Source organism: Passer domesticus, chromosome 7 (genome assembly GCF_036417665.1).
Source record: "Passer domesticus isolate bPasDom1 chromosome 7, bPasDom1.hap1, whole genome shotgun sequence".
Classification (NCBI taxonomy): Eukaryota; Metazoa; Chordata; class Aves; order Passeriformes; family Passeridae; genus Passer; species Passer domesticus.
The window spans coordinates 40,920,999-40,945,683 of NC_087480.1; the positions used below are offsets into that span (position 1 = coordinate 40,920,999).

Here is a 24,685-nt window from a genome sequence, read left to right on the forward strand (position 1 = left end):
AGATCAACAAAGACACCACAAAGAAAATAGTTCAACTTTGCAGCCTAGAGGAGCTGAACCTGTGGTCCTCTGCATTGTACTTAAGTGCTGTTGCTTTGTGTACAGCTTAAGGTTGTTTAATCAATTTTCTAACTTGTAACAAAATCTTAATTTTCTACTCAGTCTTTTCACTATATCTCATTCCAGCTCTGAGCAACACTGGCTTAAACCAAAAGTGAGAAAAACAAGTAAGAATTTCCTTTCTTGTAGTGAAAGTATTAATATCTCAATAGGAAGAAGGGAAGCTTTATTTGGAAAGGTAAGAAAGAAAAGAGGGGGTGGAAAAAATGAGAAATACTGGCAACCTTTCCTTTAAGACTAGAGTAGAAGTTGCTTTAGCCAAGGTAGTGTGTAAATTTTCCTGATGTTATTTTGATAAAATTCTGAAGGTGAATAGGGTGTTTTTCTCCTTACTTTTTAAAATCAGCTTTTAATTAGTGCTCCTAAACAATAACATGTGCATGTACTCATGTTAGTACATGTGTGTATTGAGATTTAAAAATCTCTCCTCCACCACTTTCCAGTGGCCTCTAGAATTTTTGGTGCAATTAAAAAAATAAAAATAGAACTTAATCCTCCTTTCTCAAAAGAAGTCAGAACATTACCTAAATTTTAGCCTATCCACCACTTTACATCACGTCTCTGGTATTTCTGTTCCTTGTCATGTGGCTGTGAGAGTAGTGAGTCTTGTCTCAGGCAGTTCCTCATTTTAGAGGGGGAAGGTTTTTTATTATCAAGCCTTTGTGCAGTGCAAACACTTTTCCACCCCTTTTTTTTTACCATTCTCTTGGTAGCTCGTACAGACTTGAGTTTTCCTCAGCTGAAGGTAATTCTGTTGGTGAGGATCTCTGTGTGATTTAACGTGGAGCCTCTTACAGGCTTGAAAAGAAGGTCAGAATTCACGATTAGTTCTGCTTTCCTTCCGAACACTTCACTTGCCAGCCCCGTCAGAGCTTCTGAAGCTCAGCACCACCACAGCGTGTTAAACACGTCCGGAAGCCTGGCTGCCCACACGGCTGCGTGCGGGCCACGGCTGCCGCTGCCCTGGGCGCCCTTCCCGCCTGGCCCTGGCCGGGGGCTGGCCTGCAGGGGAGGAGCGGGCAGGGCAGGGCAGGGCAGGGCAGGGCAGGCAGCCAGAGCCGCGCTGGGCCGGGCTGCAGGCGCTGGGAGCGGAGCTGTGGAGCGGCCGCGGGGAAGCGGGGCGCTCGCAGCACCTCCCTGCAGGCAGGGCCAGCCTCGGCTCCCAGCTGGGCTGCAGCCCGCGCTGGTTTGAAATTCCCCTTGGCCTGGGATGGGAAATAGCAGGAGTGGTGATCCAAAGATAGGTCAGAGGTGGTTGGTGTCGTTGTCCTGGAAGTGGAATAGGCTGAAAAGGTGCATTTCTGACAGCAGTGATGCTTGCAAAGGTGAACCGTGGAGCATGGGCCTCCCTCACAGCTCTGTGGGGGCAGTTGGCTCCGTGTTCCTGTGGTTATGGCACAAAAGTTCTAGGGGTCAAACTTTGTCTGGGAGAACAAAGAGGAACAAAAGATTTTACAGAAGAACATCTTGGAAGATCCTCGTCTATCCCAGGGAATATTTTCTGGCTCTGCAGAGGGCCACAGGATTTTTGCTATCACATAGCATTTAAAGGGGAGCCTCACTGCTATCTATGCTATTCTGAAGTCATAACAAGAATGACATGAATGACTTAAAAAATATATATTTTTAATATGAAATGGAACTTCCTTTACACACAGTTAATGTTAATATGAAAAGTTTGCTCTAGTAAATATGTGGTCTGATAGGAGCTGTTGGAAGCAAAAATAAAGGCAAATTATTATCAATTTGGCAATTCTGAGAAGCTACCTACTTTATCTTCGAAATAAATGCCTGGATTTTGGGTTTTTTTTGGAGAAAAAATTTGAATTAGGCTACTATGAAAGCACAAAAGTATTCTCTCTACTTCTGTCTGAGGTTATTGTGAATATTTGCACTGCTCTTTTTTGACACTATGGGTAATACAAGAAGCAGCATGGATTAAACCTTTCTCACAGAGCATGGCATAGGCTGTAATAGAAGTCTCTCAAAAGAAAAAAATCATTGCTTTGAAAAACCTCAAAAGATACATTAAAAAAAGAAGCTTCATGCTTATGGGTATGGTAACCCTTGATAAAAGGCTACACAGTCTTGGCTCTCAAAACACTCTTGAAATTAAATTAAATCCATTGAAATTCTTTAGTAAAGGCATAAGAAGTAATAGCTTTTATTCTGTCAGTGTGCCCTACTGGATCTTTCCCTTCCAAGCCACCTGAGATCCTCCTCTTAATAGCAGAGATGATTGTAGATATGTGTCCTAGAATCCACAACATGACAGCAGTTCATTTGTCCATTTCCCTTCTCCCCCTTTTTGAGGTAGGGGTGAACACTGTATGCAAAGTACTAAGAATCTCAGAAATTACTCTTTTTTTTTGCCTCTTTCTGGCCACTTGACTCCTCTGTGCCTTCAGAACAAAACCAGCTGTGCATTTATGAAATAAGCTGTGACTGTACGAGCCGCCCTTCCTGCATTTTGCCCATGCCAGCAGCTCCCTCTCAGTGCTGCTGCCCAGGGCCTCATGCTGAGGCTGACCTTCAGGCAAGCTTCTGCCCCCAGCTGCAGGTGCAGCACTGCAGCCTTTTGCTGGCTCCTGCAGATGTGTTTTTGATGAATGCCACATGGGAAGAAGAGGGACAGACATGGTGATGAAAAAACAAGGCTTTCACCTTGCAAGCTTCAGTGAGGAGTGGGGGCAGGCACTCACCTGCATATGTCAAATAAATGTTGTGCTACAGTGTCAAGTGTGGATGTTGTGCAAACTGAATGTAATAACAACAGGTTGATATATTTTTCATAATGTGCATATTATGTCCCATGCACTCCAGGAAAAAACCCCAACAGGAATGTGTGCTGTTACTCTGGGGACTGCTCTGAAGCATTACAGGTAAAGCACTATCATTTCCTTGAAATTTCCAAGTATAAATTACCCCCTCTTACTGTAATATCTTTGATAGCAGTGTTTTCTTCTGACTGTCTCACGTTTCTGTTTCTGCAGTTCTGCAGTATGTGAAACACCTGTTATTATAGGTATTGATGATACTGAAGAAATAACAAGGCACCTACAGCATGGAAACCTGTGTCAATAGGTATGTGAATTAAAGGGTGGGAGGGGAGCTGACGGTAAGAAGTTCAGAAACCTGACTCTTTACAGTAACTTCGACTTCCTCTATATAAAATTTTGCTGTTTTGAAGTTTGCGGGTTAAATATATAAAGGGATGACTTGGCTATGGGAACTTTCCCCTTTCCTCAGACAGTATCTGATAAGGTTGCTACAAACAAATCAAAGGTTTGTGTGAAAATATGCTTATGCCTGTGGTTAGGTATATGTTATCCTGTTATTTGGCTTACAAATCTTCATAGCAGCTTTTCAGCCTACCTTGTCAAAGAATCTGTTTGTTTTAGAACACTGACCTAAATAATAATTTCGCAAGGAAAACTAGAGTTCTGTGCAGGAGCATGATTTGAACTCATTGACTCCTACTTGAGAATGAAGGTGTTTTAGTTCCACGCCCACCAGCAGTTTGCTTGACCCCTGAGGCAGCCGCAAAGAGGCATCCTCAGCCCCCAGAGTCAAGAGCCGTAAGTGCTGTGGCTTGGCAGGGCCTCTCCTGCAGTCTGTGGAGAGCCTTGTCTGTGTCCTGGTCTAGAGAGGATACAGAGATGACCCAGTCCTTTCCTGCACCCCATGATGTCTCTCAGGTTGTCTAACAGCTGCAGGTAGCAGTGGGGAAAAAGTGGTGAAGTTTGATTTCTAAGGTTTGTTCAAGGCATATAAAGAGGAAAAACTCCTGCATTCATCTAGGCTGTAACTGTTAGAGTTAGTGTACTTAGGTTGCACTAAGATCCTTGTGGGGAAATGGAGAAGCCTTAGAGGCTGTATTTCTTCTTCTGTAATTACCCAGAGCTCAGTTAAATGTTTTCAGGCTCATGATTTTCACTCATGTTACTGAATCACAGGCTCTGCACAACAACCATACAGCAGCAGGCTTTAAAAGTGCAACAGAGGAAAGTCTAAGTACTGGGAAATGGCTTGAAGATTTCATTGCATTTACTGATGTTAGCAATGAGTATGTTGGTTTCCATGTATTCTAGCTAAAGCTAAAAAGGATGGGACAGGCTTTTCATCTGGACAGCTCTGTGTGGAATGGTGCATGAATACACAAGCATATATGTGTCTAAACAGACATAGGTGTAGTCATAGAAATGTCAGAAAAAGCTGCTCAAATATGTGGTAATAGGTCTTTAGTGTTTATTTGGTGCATTTTAAATGCAATTTTTCTTTCTTATGGATTGTCTTTTCAAGTTCCTTTTCTTTCTGTCCTTCACCTCACAGGAGTATTCAATTTCTTTCCACCTAAGACCATCAGGAAATCTGCCTTTTTTTTTTTTTAGTAAGAACTATAGGATTTGTTCTATAGTTTTAGTGTAGGTGAAAGAAATAATGGATTTCTTTGAAAAAAAAACCAAGGAAAATCGGGACCATTTTGTTCAATACTACACCACTGTTTTCAGTAATTGCCTTGTACAGTTTGCAAGTCTTTCCACTTTATGTAAATAGATTAACTTCTGAAAACCCCTTATAGCTGTGAGGTGGAGCCTTTTGAAGGAGGTGTTCTTTTGAAGGTTCGAGGGTCTCTTAAACACACATTTTCTTTCTTCAAAGTAAATCTTGTAGACTCCCTGTCACAAATCCTTCTTGTTAGGAATTCTGCTTGAAGAACTGTTTGAATTTCAATATCAAGTATTTCAAACAAATACATCTAATGCCTCAATACATTTTTCTTAGGGTCAGTCAGTGGCCCTAAATAAGAAAGGGAACCTCTGATAATTTGAATTCTATTCCCAGCAACCCTTTGAAGAAAATAATAAAATAAAATTTGAGCTTTTTTTATAGTTACTCCTGAAAACCAGGAAAGAGAAAGTAACTGCAAAGTAAACTTCAGCTACTTTGCTACTTTCTTTGCTTCTTTGTTTGGTGCTCCCATTCCCTATATTTTTGTAAGATGAGTGAGAGGTGAAAAACTGTAACAGAAAATAATGCAATAACTTAAGGCTTTGGTTTTGGTCTTGACTCCTAAACAGGAAGGAATAATTAAGTATAAGCATGTGTGTTATTATCAGTTTAAGCTGTCAAGTGAATAGCAGTGAATATATTTGAGTTTTCTGTAGTGAAATCCTGTTCTAGAAAATTATAATGATTGCAGGACAAGTGGTCTGTTTACACATCACTGAAAAAGTGAGTCCATAAGACTGTAAAGCATTTACTTCTGAATTTTATTGTAGCTAAGAATGGATATTTTTCTTGATATAAATTTGAAAATTTGGAAATGTTATGATGCAAAGATTGTGTAGGCTACAAATCTTTGTGTAGGCTACAACTCTCTTTCTAAAAAGAAAGAGAAAAGGTACTTGTAAAATTTGGATATTGAGAAAAAGAATATCATACTCTCAAGAAATTTGCATAATACAAGCTAGAATTTTGCTCAGTGCCTCTGCATCTGTGGATGTGAGGAAGTACATACCTCATCTTGGTTTTAAAGCCTTTAGCTATGAGACAAATAAGGAAGAACATAGATTTCTTAAAAGATTGTCTGGTTTATGTTATGAGATTATACAGCTCAAGGACACCTTGTTAAGAAAACCAGAAAAGTACTTTCTTCTTTAAGTCCAGCCTCATTTTTATAGTCAGGGTCACCAGGAAATAAAATCATAAATCTGGAATGTTATAAAGTACTTTCCCATAATTCAAGGTCAGGTTATAAATTTAAGTTACTGTGTCTCTTGCTAGATATGTATTTGCTATGGTTCTTAGAGCTAAAAGCTTCCAAGAAGAGACCCTTTAAATGCTATTGACATTAACTTTAGCAGCAAATTTGAACATGACCCTTGCTGAGCTGGGCAGTGTGAGCTGCTTAAAAGTATATGCTCAAAGGTTTTTGTGCAGCATGGAACACAAAAGATTTAAAGGATCCTCTTTGCCTGATAACCCTTCCATCGAAAAATGGCAACTATTCTGCAACATCACCATCCTTACACGCTCGTGTACATGTTCCTGTATGTACCTACTGGGAATCCTGTGAATCATCCTGAGAATCCTACACTGAGAATCCTGTGGATCATTGCCCTTTTGGAGCACTTCTTGGAACTTCACAAACGCCTTTGGAGCTGAGGGTAGAGCACAGCAGCCTGACATCTAGGTGGAGCTGGAGGTAGTGAAAGCACATTGCATTGTACTGGTGTCAGTGCTTTCTCTGCTGAGATTTTTACCAGCATCCTACTTGCATATGCAGAGCTCTCAGTGGCCACCACTTCTTGCTCCATGATCTGCTTTTGTCCTGTGCTCTCCTCTTCCTCTCCTCTCCTTCCCTTCCACTCACAATTGCATTGCTTGACCAGAACATGAGTGTGGTGCACAGAGCTGGCTGTCAAAGGGTGCCTTTCCTGAGCACTGCTATGTCAAGGGACAGCTGGGGAGAAAAGAAAGCCTCTGTCAGTGCTTGTCCTCACCTTAGGAGAAGGACAACACAAATCTCTGCACTAGCAGTGTATGTCAAGCAATGATGAAAATGTTCAAATTATTCCAAGTGTTTTGGGGAGGGCTGTGTAGAACATTTTGCTCTGTACATAAGTTCTATCATGTCAAAAGGAGGTATTGACAAGCTGAAAGAGCAGTCATGGACCAGGAAGAGCGAGAGATGTGCTCTCAGCACTTGGACTGGACAGAACTTCAAATGTCTGCACATTTCTGCAACTTCTCCCCTGCCCCAGAGCAGGGTTTATAGGTCCTGCAGCACCTGGGGTTCAGTGTCAGGTGTGCTTTAGCTCAGTGCAAGCTTCAAATAACCCAGTGTATCATGACAAGAACTAAGAGAGCAGCTTATCAATTGAGGAAAACCTGAGGCACCTGACTCTAAAAGTTTTTCCAAATCTTTAATGTTGTTCTTAGATGAGAATATGCATGGTATTTATCTGTCTCTGTACTTTTCTGCTTTCAGTAAGAAAGAGCTGGCACCTGTGGCAGGCAGATTGGTGAAAAGGAGCTTGGTACCTCTGATGTAGAGAATGAATGCTGAGATATCAGATAGTTGTCCCCAAAGGATCAATGCTTTCACCCAAACAATCCAAAGGTAAGAAGTCATGCACTCACCTCAAGTGTTTCAGTGTGTTAAATTGAGGTTGGGGATTGAGGGCCAGGATATCAACACTGCTATTTTCTGCTCCCAGAGTATTCCTTACTTCAGGGACCCACAGTGGGCTGCATCAAAATGCCTTAGCTGATCTCCAGAAACTCTATCTGCAAAGATACCTACCAGAGACAGCATAAATGAAAATGTGGCTTCACTGATGTAGCTGGAATTTCACTTAGCTGGAAAAGAAGGTTATATTCAGTTCCTCAGTTATGAATTTTGCAGCTCTGCACCATTTCTGGGCCTTGATAATTGTTATAGAGGAACCAGAAAGTGAAACCAGCTTGGAAAGCTGAGAGCAGCATCGATTTATGGGCCAAGCTGAGGCAAGAACAAGAAGCAGCAGTCAGAAATTTTTATTGTTTTTCAGTTATAGCTTTATTTGGTCTGTCTTAATCTGACAATCCTGAAAAACACTGCTGGTGATCTTTCATGACAGTAAAGGTATTAAATATATCTGTTGTTGCAGTTAAACAAAACTTGCTTCAACTACATAGATTTTTTTACAAATACAGCATAAAAAGTACTGTAAGTAGTTTAAGTGGGTATTTGCTGGGATTCAAGATAAATAATCTATTTGACAGGACTTTGGGGTTTTGTTTTTCCTTTTGAGCTCTTACTTGTTCAATAAATGGTTGTAGGTGGTTTGGATGATTGGTAGATAATTTATAAAACTGGTTTTACAAAATTTAACTATTGTAGATCATGAAAACCAAACTATTCTGCCCCTTATTTAATCTGAATGTTAATGAAAGCATAGAACTATTTAAAATAGGTAAATAGGAATAGATGCATGATCTTCAGAGAGATCGCGTGGTTATATGGTTATACAAAGAATATGTACATTTTCAGCTGCTCAACTTTCTAACATGAGCTAGGACATGTATAAAACCCAGGCTTTCTCCAAATTCCTATTTCTACTTCCTGTTACCTCTTGGAGTAGAGCAGAGGCCATTGTGGAAGCAGCAGAGAAAAGCTCTTCCCACCTTGTTTCTGAACTTCTCTTTTCTCACCCTGCTCATGTTCCTCATGCAAAAATATGCACGGAGCTTGTTTTCCTCAGGACTTGTGTTTTGGTGCCCAAAAATTGTAGCAGTATGTGAAAGGTATTTGAAGATACAATACAATGTATTGTAAGGCTGACCTTAAAGATTCATGATTCAAGAAGGTGAACTGTCTGTGCACAGCAGGGAGACAGTTCAGGAGTTTTTTCAGACTGATGTGGGAAATTTGGAAAAAGGAAGGTTCTGGGAGCAAGGAGTAGCACCAAGGATTCTTTGATCAGGGACAGTGGAGGGCAGGCAGGTCTTGTTTTGTTTGCTGTCATCTGTCTTTCGTTTGTTCCTGTTTACAGTAGAAGAAGGAAAGGAAAATGAACAGGTTATTTGCTTTTCTTAGACAAATTTATTTGTGAATCTGTATTTTCCCATGGTCTCCTCCACCTAGAATGACAGTGTGCTGATGGAGTGGGTAAAGTCTCTCAGGAAATTCATCCCTCCAGCATGTGTCTCTATTGATCAGTGTGGAACAACTTTCTGAACCTCAGTAAACTGAAAGTTAAGCTGGGATATGGAACTAAAATGAGGTTCAGATAGCTCAGCATAGCTTTTTCTGAAGGAAAAGGCTTAATTTTTGTTTACAAGATTGCAGGCTTGACAGGCCGACTTTGTTCTAGGAACTGGCACTTTATTTTTGGTTTGCATCAAAATAAGTTTTAAATAATGCCTCTGTATTTTAACTTAGAATCTCACAAACTCTAAAGAGGATCTTCTTATGAGAAGAAGACAAAAACAGACAGAGACTCTTGCTAAATAATTGTTGCATGAAGTTTCATCTTCTGTGATATTTCCTAACGCACTAAGTGTAGGAAGTAACACTTGCTGTAAGGCAGAAAGAGGATGTGCAAATATTTTATGCTGATCTGGGGAGTGAGAACATATTACCAAATTAGTATATCACCCTGAGCTTGGTATGGGAAAAATGAGCTATTCTTGTTTACAATTTATATTGAGAACATTTTATCACTTTTTAGAATAAAACTTAGAAACAGTAGTAGTGATACTATGTTTTATTATTTTTTTTTTTTTTGACAGAGACTAGATTTTTAGCAGTGTACACACAAGCACATATAAAGCAGTTATGAAATTGTGGTGTTTCTTAGGGTCCTGTTTTATGAGAAACATGAAAGGGTTTTTTTTTCGTGAAACAAATGAATCTGGTACTGTTTTGCTTCTCATGTGATTCAGTGGTTTACACACTCTGAGAATTCCAGGTGTTTGGGGAATACCACAGCATGGGATTACCAACTTCCCCTCCTCCTCTTCCACCATCCTTTTTTGGTTATTTTTGGCACTTCCGTTGCACTGTATGCACAGATTGTATGTATTTATAAGGCCTCAGCAATATGTTTTTTGAGCTTTGTGACCCAGTTAAAATAGCTCATTTGTGCTAAGTGTCTTTGAGTGCTTATTATGAAATGTCCTATAGTGAAATAGAAATTAGCTATAGAACCCAAATAACAACAACAAAAAAAAATGTTTATTTCAGTGTTTGACTTCCCAGTGCTGTCTTTTCTCTTACCTGTTGTAAATCAGTCAAATATTTGCTTGACTCTGCCAAAATTTGTCGTGCATGAGTCTACTGTTTATATGATTGTTACTTTAAAAGTATATATCCAATATTTTTGCACCTCTGTTAGCTGACTCTAATTATGCCCATTAACTTGAAGTGACAAAGAAATATTTTCAATTACATGAATGACTTTTGCATTACTCTTTTTCTTTAAAGTTTAGAATTTATTGCCTTTGCTAAATATTCTGTTGTTTTCTTAGTGTGAGAATAAACCAAGACATCCAGTGCGTCTTTAGACTAACTTTTTTTTTTTTGCAGAGTATCAGCACTATGAACTCGTGACATTTTAAGATGGCTTGTAGTGCATGTGAAACAAATAAACTGAATGGCTTAGAGGCATGGAAACTGAGGGAGGGAGATACAGACCCTGATGTACAAGGTAAATAAATCAGTGGGATCAGTTTGGGTTCCTAACTGTTTCAAATTCAAAGATGACTATTGTGAGTTTAGATTATAGAAATCTTCCAGACTCTTGTAGATTTATAGCAGTAGTTTCTTGACAAGCCACTGAGGAAGAAGTAATGCCTGCCACATGCTTATCTTTGGAGACATTTCTCTAACCCTTTTGGACAGCCCCAGAGAGAAAAATCTTGTCACAATGTGAAGAAGGGCGGGAGATGGGCTATCAGAAGATGACCGACAGTATCGCTGGAAGCAGACCAGCCTTCTGGGTAAATATTTGTGGTTTGTGCTCATAAATACCTTGCTCAAAGGCATTTTGTGCTTCTATACATTAATGACTACAATCAGCTGTGGAACTGCATGTCCATCCAAAACATAATCATGGCTGGGATGTTAGAAAAACATTTGCTATAGAGTAATCCTGTGTTTTATTGGAAAAATGCACACAAATAATCTTGGCTATAAGCACTGTCATCTGACAGATAGTGAAACACCAGGACAACTTGTAGACTACAGCTAATAGGGTATGACAATGAATCTGGCACCCCAGGTGAGGAGCAGTCTGGGTGGAAGCAGAATACAGTGGTAGAAGCAAAGGATATAGAAGTTAAAATCACAGAAGATATCTCCTTGGGAAGAAGAGAAGATGGGACAGAGAACTCATAGAAAGCAAGCTGGTCTGCTCAACAGAGACTAGAGAGCAGTTAGCATATTGCAGGAAGATAGCCTGAAATACAGATTCAGTAGCCTACCCTGACCCTGGTCCTGGCCTGCTTCAGCTGGAGTTGAGCATTAAAAAACAATGAAAAAAAAGCACACCGTGTGTATTACCTTCAGAATAAACAGACTGGTCTTAATTTTTGGTGCAGGGCACACAGGAAACAATGTTCAGGAGATATAGCAATACCCAGTGATCTGCAATGAAACCAGAATGTAAAGACTTTGAAAAAGACTGTAAGCATTTTCTTCTTTTTCTATATGGGCTCTTTTGTGTGTTGGCAGGTGCTACCATTGCTTTACTTGTGTTCTGTCAGGCCTTCTGAAAACATGGCCCAACTGTGACTTTATGCTGCAGGTAAGACAGCGTTTACTGCAGAGTGTTATGTAATTAAGTATAAGTCTGCATATAATTTGGGAAAATTCACCAGCAGGTATAGATTAGCTATAATACTTACTTGCTACCATCAGCAAGTAAGTAACCAGTTTAGCTGAAGACATGGTAGATTTTGTGAAGGTGATAGGGGAGACCCTGCACAGAGGGAGCTTGTTTAGTACCTCCAGCTGGGGTGGTATTCCTGACTTTCAGCCTGATTGTTCAGAGAACAATGCCCTGCCTGGAATTCAGCTCACTGCCCTTTAAAATTGTGGTTCTTCATTTGTTGAGAGAGTCATATGAGTGCCTATAGAACCCAGAAGTTTGTACTAGGAAGTGAAAATGGCGGGGAGGGGGGAAGCAGAATAGGACTAAGAGGAGGAAAAATCTGACACTGTTGAAGAGCTCTTCTAAATGAGAGTTCAAGAAGTGGTCCAGGAGAAGCAAATATTCAATTAATTGTCATCCCTGCTTTTCATTTTCCCTTTCAAAGTGAATGATGGAAGGATACAAAGAAAAGATGCTATGGGTAAAAATGTTTATTTATGTTTCATAATATAAAATTATCTCATTCACAGTGCAACATTTGAACATCTTAGACAAAGTTAAATCCTGAGCTGTCCTTAGCATCCAGCACTCATTCAGAACCAGGAGACAGAGCAGATGTTCAGCACAAATCTAACAAATCCCAGGGCTTATGGGTATGCTGACACTGTTTAAGGGTAGCAAATTCTAAGTGGGCATGTTAAAAGGAGCTATTCAAGAACGTTCATTTCACAATAACTGAGCCACTGTTATCCTGCCTTGATTTTATGTGTAAGCAAGAAGTAGGTGTCTGGCACTTCCAAGAGCTTCTCGTCGGCTTATTGCTCATTTTGGGCCAGATTGTGCAGAGTGCCTCAGGGATACCAGAATACGTTCTCTGTCCTGAGCAGGTACAGCACAGATCATGCAGGCAACATGTGAAGTGAAGATGTCAAATCATCCTTGCCTGAGGGTTGATAGCAGCAGAGCAGTATGCTTGCACAAAGAGCTCTATTGTTTACTCTTGACCTTAAAATAATTTGATCCAATATGACACATTAAATAGAAATGTTTTCTTTCTTCAGGAAATAGTTCTTGGCAATTGAAAACAAGCCTGGAAAAGTATGTAAAAAATAGATTCCTTAGCAAATGTTCAGTGAAACATTAAGACTGCTATAAGATATGTTCTCTAACACGAACAATGTTTTCACAGTAAGACTGTCAAATTAATTTTACTGGATAAAATGCTTAATGCAGGTAGCCGCCTTGATTTAAACAGAGTTGCCCTTGGGATAAATTTATGCTCTCTCCCTTTGTGTTTGCAAAAGCATGTGACTTCAGTTTCTGTGAACTGTTTAATTCTGGTATGCAGTATGCTGAGCATCACTCTAACTGAGCTGAGTCATATGAGATTACTTCAGTGCAAGTATGCACTTATGCAAAAAGAAGTCTGCATTACTTTAAATACAAATGATGTATGGAGTATGTAGATAATTTATTTTTTATTTAGTTACATGCTTTGTAATTTATTCTTTCAAGGCCTCTGAACAAAAGGAAAACACAGGTGAGTTCTTGAGAATACATTGATTGAGAAAATGAATTCATACTACATTTTGTCAACACATTTACACAAAGCAGCATTAGGTTTAGGTGCCAGTGAAGAACACCATTGCCTGAATTAATCCTCCCCCTCCACGCCATTATACCTTCCAAAAAGCAAATAAATCTGAGTTAAAAATCCTGGTGATGAATGCCAAAGTGAAACCATAATGACTTTGATAATCTGGACTTGAAAGATGTGTTGTGTGAGGAATGTGAATGCTGCAGTGTTATCTGGCTGAACTCTTAGGGAAATGAACATAGGGTGAAACTGAGCAGCATGAAAACATAAGAAGAGAGAACAAACATAGTGAGGTTTCACTGGTGTCTTTCAGTCCTGCTTCCTATGGCATTAAACACAGTGAGCACCAGGAACGGTCCTTTGTGGGTGGCAGAGTGCAGGGGAAGTGTGGCTGTTGATATCTGGTGGCAGATGCAGGGGGGGCCAATCTTTGGGGACAGGCTGTGACAATCCAACCTGAGACACAGATTTATTTGGCTTGTGGCTGTATCGAGGTGCTGTTTATACCCTGGTTATTGCTACTGTTGCCTTGCTTTAGTCTTTCCAGTCTATTTCCTCCTGGCTCAGTAGTACCAGGCAGAGATAGGGAATGGTTTGGAGAACATTCTTGGAGAAGAAAAAGGGAATCTCAGAATAATATCACATAGTTGAAGAGTTCATGCTCTCCCTTCTTTTAGGGTAAATAGTGGTGAGTTTTATGGCTGTTATGTACTTTGCCCTTCACTGGAATAAGAAGCTACTCCTTGGCTTCTCCCCAAAGAACAGTAAGGTATTTTTTAGCTGCATTAGCATATGGTGGAGTTGTTCTGGGGCAGAAGTGTCATGCATGTGTGCTTGCTCCCTCCCTCTCTCTGTCTCACCCTGCAATCTGATGTCTCTGGGCCATGCCACTTACAAAACAGAGCTAAACACCTCCTGGTAGAAAGCAAGTTAGCAGGGACTGTGGAGGCTATGAGAGACCTTGGTGTCTCTCAGCTAGCTCTAAGACTGTTTGGGATCTGGGCAGAGCTTTTGCACTGTCTAACATCAGTCACTGAGCACCTACAGCAGTTTTGTCTGATGTCTTATGAGAGGCTGTGCACGTAGATGGGTGTGTGGAGTGTTTTGAGGATCACAGCTCCTGGCTCCAATGCTGTGGTCTTATTAGCAGTGAGAGAACCAGACTCTCACTCCTAGGTTACCCAGGGGGATGAGTACAAAAGAGAAAGATTTCCAAAGAAATGGGTAACTTAAGCAGCTGCACATTTTTAATGTCATTTTAGAAATCCTTATTAATACAAATGGATGTTTCTGGCTTTGATTCTTTCCAGGACAGGGGAAGTATACTGCTCTAGTTACATACTGACATAATCATGTTGGCCAATTAAAAATTCAGGCTCTGTCCTGAGAAAGGATTTATTTTAAGTTCATTGTTTAATGTGCAAGTGGAGTAAATTAATTCTCTTCCCTCAAAAGGAAAGTTTTGGGTTTAACCTTGGGAAAGTAGACTGCAGTTTATGTCTGGAAAAAGACTTCATGAGTTCTAACAGAATCATAGAATGTTAAAGGTTGGAAGGGCCCTTGAAGATCATCCAGTCTCAACCCTCCTGTAGTGGGCAGGGAGGTCTCCCACTAGCCAGGTTGCACAAGGCCTTATCCAGCCTGGCCTTGAACACTGCCAGTGTTTGGACACCCACAACCTCCCTGAACAGCCTGAACTTTCCCAGCCTCTTTTCATAGGGAAGGTGCTCTAATCTTCTTATCAACTTTGTGACCCTCCTCTGGACTTTCTCCAACAGTTCCATGTCCTTCTTATATAAATTTGTAACTTTGGTCATTAATTTTGACAGCTGATGGTTTATGGTTAGCAGTATACCTAGAACAGTGGGATCCCTGGAGTTTGTGATGTTCTCATTAAATAGACAGGGTATTCCACAGCAATATTTCAGTGCTGTGGAAGCTCTGTAAATATCACACAGCCAGAATAGTCCATTCTGCACAAATTTGTCTTGGGGTCACAGCTTGAGGAGTTGAGTGGAGATTGTATAAAATTACTGGGGGATGTCAGGTGGGAATGGAGCCTGGTTCTTTTTGAGAACCTTTACAGGAGGTTCTTCACAGGATGTCATGCACTCTGCTCATCAGATGGCACACGTCAGCCATGCTGGTATCCTGCATTTGTCTAGGATAAAAGGGACTAAGATGCCAGAGTTGTATATGTATGACTATAGTACAGATTTAATTTGTGACAACTCCAGGGTGATGAGGTTATTTTATATGAAAATTGGAATCTCTGAGGTGTCAGATCAATATCATTGGATCAGTTTTGTTCTGAACACATTTACAATATAATTATTATTACAGCCACTATTACAGTATGGAGACATGCTGCTTAATGAAAGCTAAGATTTTGGCCTGTGTTGTAAGACTTGACTCAAAATTGTAGAAAATGTATTTAATCTTATGAGGAATTTGATTCAATCATGTAGATTGTGAATTATTTAGTGAATTTGTGCAACTTTTTCCTGTGTGTTGCTTAGGAAGCCTGAAGGACTTATGAATAGGCAGCACAAAAGTATTCTCTTCCTTTCTTTATCTGTCTTATGACAGGGTTCTGCTGGTTCTTTTAGAAACTTGGAGATTTTCAATAAGAGAAGCAATAGAACATTTCATCCCCTCGTAGTCTACTATATAAGGGATATTTGTTACCAAGTTGTTGAGAACTGCCTCACTGCATGCAGTGAGGGAAAATGTCTTTGCTGTACCTTGTATTAAGTCCATGAAAGCGACAACATTCCTCTTGCACTATCATGGTAAAGAATTGTATTGAGTTCTTCAATTCTAAACATTACAGAAAGCAGAATTGGACTGCCTCTATCCATTTGTTGTGTATGACTGTCATACCCAGAAGAATATCCTTGTAGAAGGATTCAGAAATATATCCCACCAAATCATGAAATCAGTGGGGCTGGAATGGACCTCTAGAGATCATCTAGATCATCTAGATCTAAACCATGTTTAAAAGGTTTTAATTTAATCATCAGTTACTTCACCTGAGGATGCATTTTTATGAAGGCCTTGTTGTCAAAACAAGTGTTTTGGTGATCCATGGTTAGGGTTTCTCTTTCTCTCAACAGAAATCTCAAGAAGCATACATAACATATATGGGAATCAGTGGATGTGTGCAGAAAAGTGCACATGAAGGAAAAAAAATGACTTTGCTAAATCCAGTCCTATGAAAAGTGAGTCTTGTGTAGCTCCTAAGTACAAAGAAAGAAATAGCTGAAAATAATCTACTTTAGTTGAATTAAGGAAGCTAAGTATTACTGCAGGAACCTAAGAAAAACCCCTTTGACTTCCTGGAAACTGAAAGAAGTTTTTTTTAAGAAGTAATTGTCTCTGACATCACTACAGTGCATTGCGAGTTTGCAAGTGGTTAGTTAGGGTAACAGAGGAAGCAGCTCCTTCTCAGATAAGCAGGCAGTGCAATGTATGTGCCTAGTTAGTCTCCTTCTGGGTTCAGCTTTTTTGAAGAAATTCTTTTGCAGACAGATAACCTTTATTTTGCTTTCCAGAGAGACACATGCTGTTTCATAAGGATACGCCTGATTTCCAGAAATAACCATGTTTTTGTGGCTTAAACTCTTAGCATTTGGTGTTGCATTTCTGGGACAGGATGCTTTTCTCAAAGGTAGGTCACAACTGATCTTTCTTTCTTTCATTTTGATCCCTCAATATCCTCTGTAGATGTAAAACCAGTGAAAAGCCTTGCAAAGTGCAGAAATACCATCTTGGCTCAGAAATTAGAATACAATTGTATGAAATGGTGTAAGAACCTAGGTCAGGAAGATTGGTGCATCATGTACTAGGCTAAAATGTCTCCCGCGTGGTCCCATGTGAGACTTATACGGACATTTAAAAAAAAAGCAACCACATTTGTAGCTGAATTTGAAAAAGAATACATTTAGGTCTCTTATATAAACCTGTTCCATGTAGTTTTCATGTTCAGCTTCATCTCATCATATAGTACTGGTTTTCTGTGTTGAAATCCTTCAAGAAAAAAGTCTTCCCATCAATATTAGCCACTCCCTGGTCACAGAATCTGCTTACGGTTCCTCCAGTTTTGATTTTTTTACTGCAGGGTGGATAGTAACAAGTTCTAAAAGTTGTAAATTAATCTCTACTATTGGTAAATTACTTACTTTGTAATACATTATTTTTTATTTTGCAAAAACTGCTCCTTAAATAGTCTTTGAAATATTTAATTACCCCACTGCTGCTGAATTTGTTGCTTGACTTTTTGAGAGAAGGATAAAGCTCAAGAGGATGATCTTGCAAAACATGTTAGATGTTACAGATAAGGAGAGTAGCATGAAAAGCAGTTAGTCTTGAGGTAATACTTAATGTAAAGTCAAAAAAAATTCCATGTTCAAGAAAATATTTTCTTCAGAAGAAAATGCAACGTTTTATGTATATGTATCTTCCATCAGTTTAGCTGATAATGTAATTTGGAATAGTTGATGGTAGACACAAAGTGGCTTGAAATATTTTTCTGAAATGGCAGCGGCTGAAATCTCTTTTCACTTACATTGAATTTATTAATGTTTCTACCCTCATGTCACTATAGTAACTCCAGGTTTATTCTGATGTAAGCAACAAAATGATCTGCCTTTAGCTGATAACCAGCTAAGAACATTTGAAGCCTGAGTGTTAGCTCTCTTGTCCCTCAAAGTCTCTGAACAGAGACAGCACTGCATAAATCTGGTTGATAGCTGCTGGAGATTATAAGAAAACAAGTGAATGCTGCACTGTAGAGGAAAAGAACATAATCTCTTGGTTTTCCTGACTTTTTTTTTTTTAATCTGCTGTCCTACTTTCCATTTTATAAGTCCTTCTGAGACTTCCCACTGCTACCTTTTCTCCAGAAAAGGCAGGTTACTGTCTGCTCTCTCAGCCACCTCCACAGTCAGTCAACATGTTAGCTGACAGAGAGGGCTGGAAGACAGATAAATGGGTAGTAGCATTTTATTTCAAGTAATAGTTATTTTTCCCTGTTCACACACAGTAGTCTGACTTGAACCAGTTCCTCTCTACATTTTCTAAACTGAAGAGCCTCAAGGAAATATTTTAACTCCTCTCTACGACACTTAAATCAATTAATTCTCATGCTGTAGTATCAAGTACACAACGCCAGAGACCTTGTTTCTATGATGTCGTTTGGCACAGAGATTGCATCTCCTCTCAGGGTGCCAGAGCCATTTTACTTCATATCTGCTGTGCAGATTGCTCTGCCTTGTGGCCGAGGGACACTGGGCAGTCTCTTAGGGAGGGGTTTGTTCACGGAGGAGCAGCATTTCAAAAGGGTGGTGTAGGCTTTGGCTTTATGGCAATCACTTTTCAGGCACTTGATTGTAAGAGTTTGGTGGCTATTTGGACTTCTTTTGTTATTACTAAAATTATTTTCCAGCAGCCTATTGTACCTAGTGATTTTGAAAAGATAGCAGGAGAAATTTTAAGATTGTCTTACTTCCTCCACAAGCTCAGATATCCTACAGAACATCACTTATTTCCAGTAATCACCAAGCCACATTTAAGAGCCTCAAACATGAAACTAAACAAAATAGAAGTTAGAGTCTGCACAAAGGCCTTTTCACTGTGTGAATCCCTCAAATAAAAAGCATGTATCCAACTAATTTTTCTGATAAGAAAGAGATATGTAGTGGTAATCAAACACCCCAAAAAAACTGACCAATACCCCCAATCCCTCCCCCAAAAACCCCTAACCCAAGCCAAAAATGTCAGAAAAACACCTTTGCTTCCCTTTAGAAAAAAGAAATACTTGCAGAACAAGCACTGTTTCCATTAGATCACTATTTCAAGTTCCCCCCTCCTCCACTAAAGTTTTAGCAATTTGACAGCTTTCAAAAGCTTTTACTCACTTTTGAGCCACTTCCTTTATTTCAGGAAACTAAATAATTGCTTGATAGTTTGGGGTGTGACTTTTTTTTTTTCCCAAGTTAAAAGTATCAAGCTTCAGCAGGCACAGTGTGCTGGTTTTGTCTGGGATAGTATTAATTTTGGACACAGTAGCTAGTATGGGTTTGTGCTGAAAACCGTGTTGATAATAGAGGTAGATAACCACCACCTGACTTCCCATCCTTTGGTGTAATACACAGGTAGCACTGCAAAGTGTTCATGTCCACCACACATCCATTGAGTCCATTTAGTCCATGACTTTGGGCTCCATGTTGTGGTGATACTCAGGACAGGAGAGGTGGTTTGTTTTGTGGTTATTGGGCACCAAAGCCAGCTCAATTTGGGTTCCTGATGCACTTTCTGTGTTTCTTGTAAGGCTTTTCCTCCATAGGTTTGGTGGTTCTTGTTATAGTAATTCCTATAACATGCAATTCAAATAATGGTTTACAACAATTTAAAGGTATTTCTTCTACAATCTCTTACCCACTCCCTATCGGGTTTAACATTGCAATGAACTCTTCCCCTTGCCCTTATTCCAGCTTGGGTTTACCCATAGACTGCAGTCCCTTAGGGTTGTATGTACTCCAAGTGGAGCCTTGTCCGTGAGGCAGTCTCTTCAGGCACACACCTGCTGGTGCTGCAGCACAGCCCCATGAACAGCCGCTGGTGCTTCAAGCTGTACCTGCAGCATGGAGCTGCTCTTGGGCCCCAATGCCTTCAGGGGCGCCCCTGCTGTGGCACTGACACAGCCACGGCCACAGGCACTCCCAGATTACCTGCTTTGGCATGGACTGATTCATGGCCAGAGAAGTTTCAGGATATCCTGCTCCCATGTGGACTCACCCACAGGTCACAGTCCCTTTGACTCAAGCTCACTCTGGAGTTCCAGCGTGTCCAGTACAGCAGCACAGAAACAGCAGCCATGCCCTGGCCATGTGCCAGTCCCTGTGCATCACCCCAAAATGTCCCCAAGCACAGCAGAGTGAGGGGATCAGCAGCACAACAGAGGGAAAGCAAAAAGCAGCCACAGATGAGCACAGCACTGATGTACTGTAAGGCATCAAGCACAGGGCAAGCACAGGAGCAGCCAAAGAGCAATAACAGCTCTACCTTCCATCTAACACATTCCAATCAAAGCTGTTATCTCGAACCTTCTGAGCCCCATGTTGGGCATCAAAATGAACTGTTGTGGTTTAACCCCAGCTGGTAACTCAGCCCTACACAGCTGCATGCTCACTGCCTCCCAGTGGGATTGGGTGGAAGAGTAAAAGTGAGAAAAATCATAGGTTGAGTTCATTTTATGTGTAGGATAAAGTATAAAGGGAATTGCTCTGGCAGGAGAATGTATATTAAGGTAGAAGAAAGTGAAGAGCATCACCACTGCTGTTGTTCTCTTACAGATGCCCCACTGCAGGTTCTGTTTGGGACTGGTTTTTTTTTGTTTTTTTTTTTTGTAGTGGTGCACTTGAGGGTTTCAGAAATGCATACCCCAGAGTTCTGCACTCAGGGACCCTCTTAACCATTTACAACAAATTGCCTGCTTTACACGTTGTGCACCACCCCAGTGCTTTATTCCCAGTGAATGGAGGCAGGGATGGTGTGCACACAGGTGGCTGGCAGCTCTGGGCTAGCCAGACACAAACAACTGCTGAAGTGGAAGCAGTTCAGTTTCATTATGGTGTCATACCTAAGCTACAGGCAGAACACAAGTTGGTTGGAGCTCAGCAGAACTCTGGCTGAACAACTTGGTTTCTGGACTGAAATTAGATACAGATTTGGACTAAATATGTGATTGATTTTTTTTTTTACTTGTTAATCTAGACCTGTTCAAACACAACAAGCAGATGGCTGTGCTGTGGATGTGCTGTAGGTATATCTGTTGATGTAGACAGCTCAAGAGACACTGGTTCTGGACTAGTGGGTCTTTCTTACATAGTAGGGAAAATACATGTTCTGGTCATTTTTATTCACTCACATCACTATATTGATGTACTAAGAATCTTTTACTAGTGTAGAACTAAAGCAAAAAAACCCTGTCATGCAGAGACCAGTTCTAAAGAGGGTCCAGCTCTTGGTGGCTTGGTATTTGGAACCACTTCCTTTAGTTTCAATTTGGTGAACTTATATTTATATATTAAGGTTCTGAAAAACAAATCAACAGCAACAATGTTAGAAACACTGCATATATAATTAAATAAGGCTGAAGAAATGGGGGGAGGAAACAGGATGAAGTGACTTTCCAAATGTGCTGAGTGTCAGGAGTCAAGCTCTGTTTTTCTGACTCCTGTGATCTATCTTCAGAACTGCCTGCTAGTCCAGTAGCACGTGTATGCATTAAACCAGCAGGAGCCTCCACGCTGAAGATAGGAATACATTGTATATATGCTGTTTTCCTTTGCTGTGCAGCTGCATTGTGGTATTGACTGTATCTTGCTGGGAGCTAGGAGAGAGCAGCAAGCCATGGAAATGTTCGTTCTCTGTTTACGTTCTCAATCTACTTTAAGAGTTAATATTCATAAGCATAAATCTGGTCCACCAGGAAGGCAGAAGAAATTCACCCATGTTGAAGTCTGCTGGACATAGCTTGTCTTTCTGTACTCAGTCAACTACCTGGTGTGGTTTGCTCAAGTCTCTCTGAAGTGTCTCTACAGCCCCCTGTGAAGGGCCAACTTACTCAGTCATTCTGCCTTCTTTGGGGGGCTGTTCCTCCTCTCTGCCAGTCCCAGGGTGAGAACCAAAGCGGGGAGAGCACAGCACGGGGGTGGCTGCCGAGATGGAACCCAAGACAGCAGAGGAGTGAGAAGTGCTGCAGGAAGGTGTGAAGTGCTGGACAAGCCTTGCTAGCAAGAGTTCAGCTTAGGAAGGTGTGAAGTGCTGGACAAGGCTTGCAAGCAAGAGTTCAGCTGTGTGGCTGTGAGTTCCTCTGAGCCCCAGCAGAGGCTGTGTGTTACACAGCACATGGCTTAGGCAGGGCTGGGCCGGGTGTTTGTGCCTGCTCCGAGCAGATGGGCTCACCCAGCTGGCTGCTGGCACTGCGACTGCCAGCTCTGCCTGCGAGACAGCGATTGTCCCCGAGCTCTGCTGCCTTCTGCATCCTCCTGAGATACCCATCGTTCACACTCATTTATCTTAAATCGTATATAAGAGAAATCAAGCAGGTTTTTTTTTTTTCAGACAAATTCATGAAGTGCATCCAGTATATTTTGGAGGAAGTAGTTGACCCTCTTCAAAGCTCAGTTTAGGCCCTGAAGCACTTCTGTAAAAAAAAAAAAAAAAAAAAAAAAAAGGTGAGAAGTTCTAAGGAGTGGCAAAATTCTGACTTCCTCCTGTAAATATCAAGATTAAAAAAACAGATACAGTTACAAAAGTTGTTTATTTCCCTGCAACTTGACTGTTCTTTTAGGCTGCATGTCCTAATGTAATTCCAGGCTATCCATGCACTTGCAAACAGGTCTTTTTCACTGGTGTTTCAGTAACTGTTACAGCATTTTATCTATTTCTAGGCTTTTTTCCCTTTCAAGTAAAGCAGTTTGGGGCCTTCAATGCCAGGATTTTAGAAACTAGCTGTGAGCACTTCAGTGCTAGCTTATATTAGCCATAGTGTTGTATAGCTAACAGGATCCACTTCTTTTCTTTTATACCACTACTTTGCAGTACTGTTCTTGCAGTTATTCCCTCTGTGTCAGTGCCTTCTCGGCTGGCCTGCTTGCTTAGGTTTCTATTCTTTAGTTTCAAAGACTTCTCTCTCAATCTGTCTGTTCTTCATTCATAATCCCACTGCCTTGCAAAGAGCTCTGGAGGTACCTTTTTTAGGGCATGAATGACTTTTTTGTTGTTTCAAAAATGTGGACTCCACGGAGGAATATTTTTAATTGCCTTTTGAAATAGATTCTTTTCCTGACAGTAAGAGAAATAATCAAAATAGGTGTCTAATAGAAAAATGAACCCATACAATGAAGCTCTTTGTAAAATATATAAAGAAATAGTAGTTCGTTAACTGGACCATATGTCCTATATGAGCTGAAAGATTTTAGCCTCAGAGAAGTCTATAATACAAAACCTCAGCTGAGATGTTACAAAAATATAGGGTTAGTATTGCCTTTCCAGGTAATCATATACACTGCAAAACTGAATTGCATATTTAAGATAGTATTAAGCCCTAAGCTGTTTCTGGAGGCTTGTAAGTTAATATTTATGTAGGGGAAAAATAGGGTAAGATAAATGACAAAGCAGGGTTACACTTCTAGAATAAGATCTGAGACAGAAGTCAGCTGCAGTCTAGGCTGTCTCAGAAACTCCTGGTGTGAATAGTTGCTTTCATTTCTCCAGACTTCAGTTTCATCATCTGTCAAGCTGAAGATAGTAACACTTACCTTGCCAAAAATGTAGAGTCCTAACTCCTTAAATGTTTACAGGTATGCCTCTGTCTCGCAACATGTAAACTACCACCAATTAATGTGATGAAACTGGCTGTGCATTAAAGTATTTTGGGTAGAGTATCTGAAGAAAGAAAGCAAAAGTATGGAGCATATGACTTGTACATAAATTTATACCTTTTTCTCAGTCCTAAAGCACAGGTCAATGGGGAGCCGATAGTTTTGTGCTGAGTAAGAACAACCCATACTGTGCTTAACCCTAGTAAATCTGAAATTTTGTAAAACATGATCACATCAACTGTGGTCTCTATTTTAGCCATTAATGGATGAAATTATCTGAAGCTGGTCAATGAATTCTTGAGACACCACAATAGGACCACCAGCCTTTTACTTCCTGTGTCTGTGGATGACCTGAGGTGTGCTAAACAGACCACAGCTGCAAAAGGATTTATGTTATAAAGAATCCTCCACACCTAAGGGTAAATACAAGAGGAAGCCTGTCTAGTAAATTAGGTGTTTTAGGAGTCTCAGTGGTAGCAGTTATAAACCTGAACAACTGTTCTAGAGAAGTGCAGGCCAAGTTGACTTTGTCAGCATATAATGTAAAATCATACACTCACATAACCAAAGGAAAGATGACCAGTGTTGCTACTGCAGCAGTTTGATTAACCTCTTAAGATAGACCTTTGATGTCTAAAATGAATGCAAAGTCACATTTCTATACACCTTTGAGAAGTCTTCCAGTTTTAATGAGTTTTGGATAGAGTATCTGGAGGATTTCTTTTGGCAGTAAGAGATTATTGCCCTAGATCTCTTGTATGCAGTACACAAGGTCCCCCCTCCCAAAATACTGTGAATTTTCTGTGAATATTTCTGTGAACAGTGTGTGAATATGCATGCCTGCGCAATGTGTGTGAATGGAAGGGTAATATTTGGGATACCTCAGACTGTTGAACAAGTACAGAAAAAAGCTTGACTTGGTTTGCAGCTTCATTAATGCTGCTGTGCTCAACTGTGCCACCTCAACAGAAGTGAAAGATCTTTCTACATCCTGCACACACCTGCAGTCTGGTGTCTTAGTCTGAGGTAAGAAATGTGGTTGAAGTTTGAGGGAAAGATGTGAAAGAGCAGAAAGAAACATGTGTTAGTAGACATTAGTAGAATTTCTGATTTTGCTGTCTGTCTGCTAATGAAATGACTTAGAAATAAATGTTTCTGAGAGACATCCAATATTGCTGTTCTTAGAAAATAATGTATGAATAATAACAGTTTGACTC

At 40.4% G+C, this 24,685-nt stretch overlaps 1 protein-coding gene across 12 annotated transcripts in view; it reads left to right on the plus strand.

Moving 5' to 3' along the window:
* Nucleotides 1–222: 222 nt before the first annotated feature.
* PTPRC (protein tyrosine phosphatase receptor type C) overlaps nt 223–24,685 on the plus strand; it is a 75,454-nt gene continuing 50,991 nt past the window's right edge. Inside the window, exons 1-8 of one of the 12 annotated variants that reach the window (XM_064427950.1) lie at nt 223–298; nt 2,944–3,002; nt 3,114–3,204; nt 7,115–7,246; nt 10,196–10,316; nt 10,511–10,608; nt 11,342–11,414; nt 16,632–16,747. In XM_064427950.1, coding sequence (XP_064284020.1) covers nt 16,681–16,747 — 67 coding nt within the window. In that variant the 5' untranslated portion in view covers nt 223–298; nt 2,944–3,002; nt 3,114–3,204; ... (3 more) ...; nt 11,342–11,414; nt 16,632–16,680. The other 11 variants (XM_064427953.1, XM_064427955.1, XM_064427956.1 and 8 more) reach the window with 11 other exon arrangements.